This window comes from Gobio gobio, assembly GCF_949357685.1.
Source record: "Gobio gobio genome assembly, chromosome: 13".
NCBI lineage: Eukaryota > Metazoa > Chordata > Actinopteri > Cypriniformes > Gobionidae > Gobio > Gobio gobio.
Window position 1 is genome coordinate 54,377,566 of NC_137106.1, and position 2,500 is coordinate 54,380,065.

Sequence of the window (2,500 nt, forward strand, 5' to 3'; positions counted from 1 at the left end):
CACACTCACTCCCTCTGCTCTGCTCTCAGGTGTCTCTCACACACACTCACTCACACACACTCACTCCCTCTGCTCTGCTCTCAGGTGTCTCTCACACACACTCACTCACACACACTCACTCCCTCTGCTCTGCTCTCAGGTGTCTCTCACACACACACACTCACACACACTCACTCCCTCTGCTCTGCTCTCAGGTGTCTCTCACACACACACACTCACACTCACTCCCTCTGCTCTGCTCTCAGGTGTCTCTCACACACACTCACTCACACACACTCACTCCCTCTGCTCTGCTCTCAGGTGTCTCTCACACACACACTCACACACACTCACTCCCTCTGCTCTGCTCTCAGGTGTCTCTCACACACACACACTCACACACACTCACTCCCTCTGCTCTGCTCTCAGGTGTCTCTCACACACACACACACACACACACACACACTCACACTCACTCCCTCTGCTCTGCTCTCAGGTGTCTGGTGATTGACGAGGCGGACCGTATGGTGGAGAAGGGCCACTTCTCTGAGCTGGAGAGTCTGCTGGAGATGCTCAACACGTCCCACTTCAGCCCCCGCCGGCAGACGTTTGTGTTCTCCGCCACCCTGACGCTGGTGCACAGCCTCCCGCTCCGCCTGCAGCAGAAGCAGCGCAAGAGGGCGGAGCAGCGCAGCAAACTCCAGCTGCTGATGGAGAAGGTGGGCGTCCGGGACAAGCCCAAGGTGATCGACCTGAGCCGGCGCCAGGCCACGGTGGAGACGCTGACGGAGACCCGCATCAGCTGCACCACCCAGGACAAGGACCTGTTCCTGTACTACTTCCTGCTGCAGCACCCGGGCCGCTCCATGGTGTTCGCCAACAGCATCGACTGCATCAAGAGACTGACGGCGCTGCTGCAGATCCTGGAGCTCGCACCCATGCCCCTGCACGCCAACATGCACCAGAAGCAGCGGCTGAAGAACCTGGAGCGCTTCGCCCACAGCGACAGGTCAGACACACACACACACACACACACACACACACTCACACAGTAAAAAGTCCCTACCCACATGATCTGCAAGTGCAACACTGACAATACATTTTAAATAAATTCAAAGAAAGTTTGTAATTTTTGCTTATTTTGATACCTTGATGTTTGTTTTTGTTCCTCATTTTTACACTATTTACTACAGATAATTGTTTTGGTATATAATCACATCAATATTAAAAAGTAGTATAAAAAAATGAACAAATAGCCTAATTTTCTGCCATATACAATTTCATAAAATGATCAGCTAGCTAACAACAACTGTGTTCTGGGTTCACCTCACTCCAGTCTAAACTAAATGATTTATAGGCTATTTATTTTACTACACGTTGTGAACATAAATAAGCTGAAAGACTGTGGATAATTAAACTCACTCTTACACACACTCTTGCTATATGGGGTGAGCTCACTTGTGTTCTCATTTCAGATGTGTTAAGAGTAAATGATTAAACTGATTGGTGAGTTCAGTGATGGACAGATCAGACGTTAAAATGATTCGGTTCAAAGGAGTCATTATGGCGAATCGGACATTAGCAGACGCAGTGTGTGTGAATCCCGTCTGTTAGAACATCGCAAAAGATTTGTCAACACACAGAAAACACTTCATAACCGGATAGGATTTGTTTATTGAAAGTATGGTTTATGTCAGCTGGTCAGAGAAGAGTCAACGTTTGAGCGCAATTCACACCCAGCGGTAATTAAAGGAAAACATCGTCTGTTAGCGCCACGTGCAACATGGATTCGGTCTTCCGACCTTTCAATTTTGATTAACGTAATATGTGAAATATTAGAAAGCTAAGAACGCTTATTTTGAAGACAGAGAGAGTGCGAGCGGAGGAGCTCTGATCATTCTCTCTGACACTCAGTTAACGCAAGCGCAGCATCATCACTACATCACTCATAAATCACAATAACTCATCAAATAAGGCTTTGGCGGGACAAACATTAGTTTTGGCCGCCGGCAAAAAAATTTCAATGTAAGAAAAACCCTGGTTTCCCACGCTTCTTGAAAGTGCTTGAATTTCAGACACATGGATTCAAGGCCTGGAAAGTGCCTGAAAACAAATATAGGTCCTTGAAAGTGCTTGAATTAAATTTGAAATACATTTAGTTTAGAATGGTGTTATTTAAAAAGTTACAGTATATGCGCTGTCAAAGACAGAAGGAACCGTTGCTAATGTTTGGGGGGTGGAGGGGAAACACATGAACCGATGGAGAGCAGTACACACACTTGCTGAAAATGAAAAGTTGCGGTTTTCTAGGCCGATATGGCTATAGGAACTAGGGCTGTCAAAAAACAATCGAATTTCAAATATTCGACGAATTTACAAAAAAAAAAGCACATTCGAATGCAAAAACTGTGCATTAAAATTTTTGGTAGAGGCGCGCGAGACATGATGATGTAGCTGAGGCGTGTGTTTATCCAGGACAGCGGGGCGGCGGTAAACAGGCGTAAATGTGCACCTGTTTCAG

The 2,500-nt window shown here is 46.7% G+C and overlaps 1 protein-coding gene across 1 annotated transcript in view; it reads left to right on the forward strand.

Annotated features, from left to right (window-relative positions):
- The window catches only part of ddx24 (DEAD (Asp-Glu-Ala-Asp) box helicase 24), a 49,674-nt gene that overhangs the window by 26,938 nt on the left and 20,236 nt on the right, over positions 1 to 2,500 (forward strand). Inside the window, exon 5 of the mRNA XM_079833847.1 lies at positions 476 to 988. Coding sequence (XP_079689973.1) covers positions 476 to 988 — 513 coding nt within the window. The remainder of the gene's footprint in view (positions 1 to 475; positions 989 to 2,500) is intronic.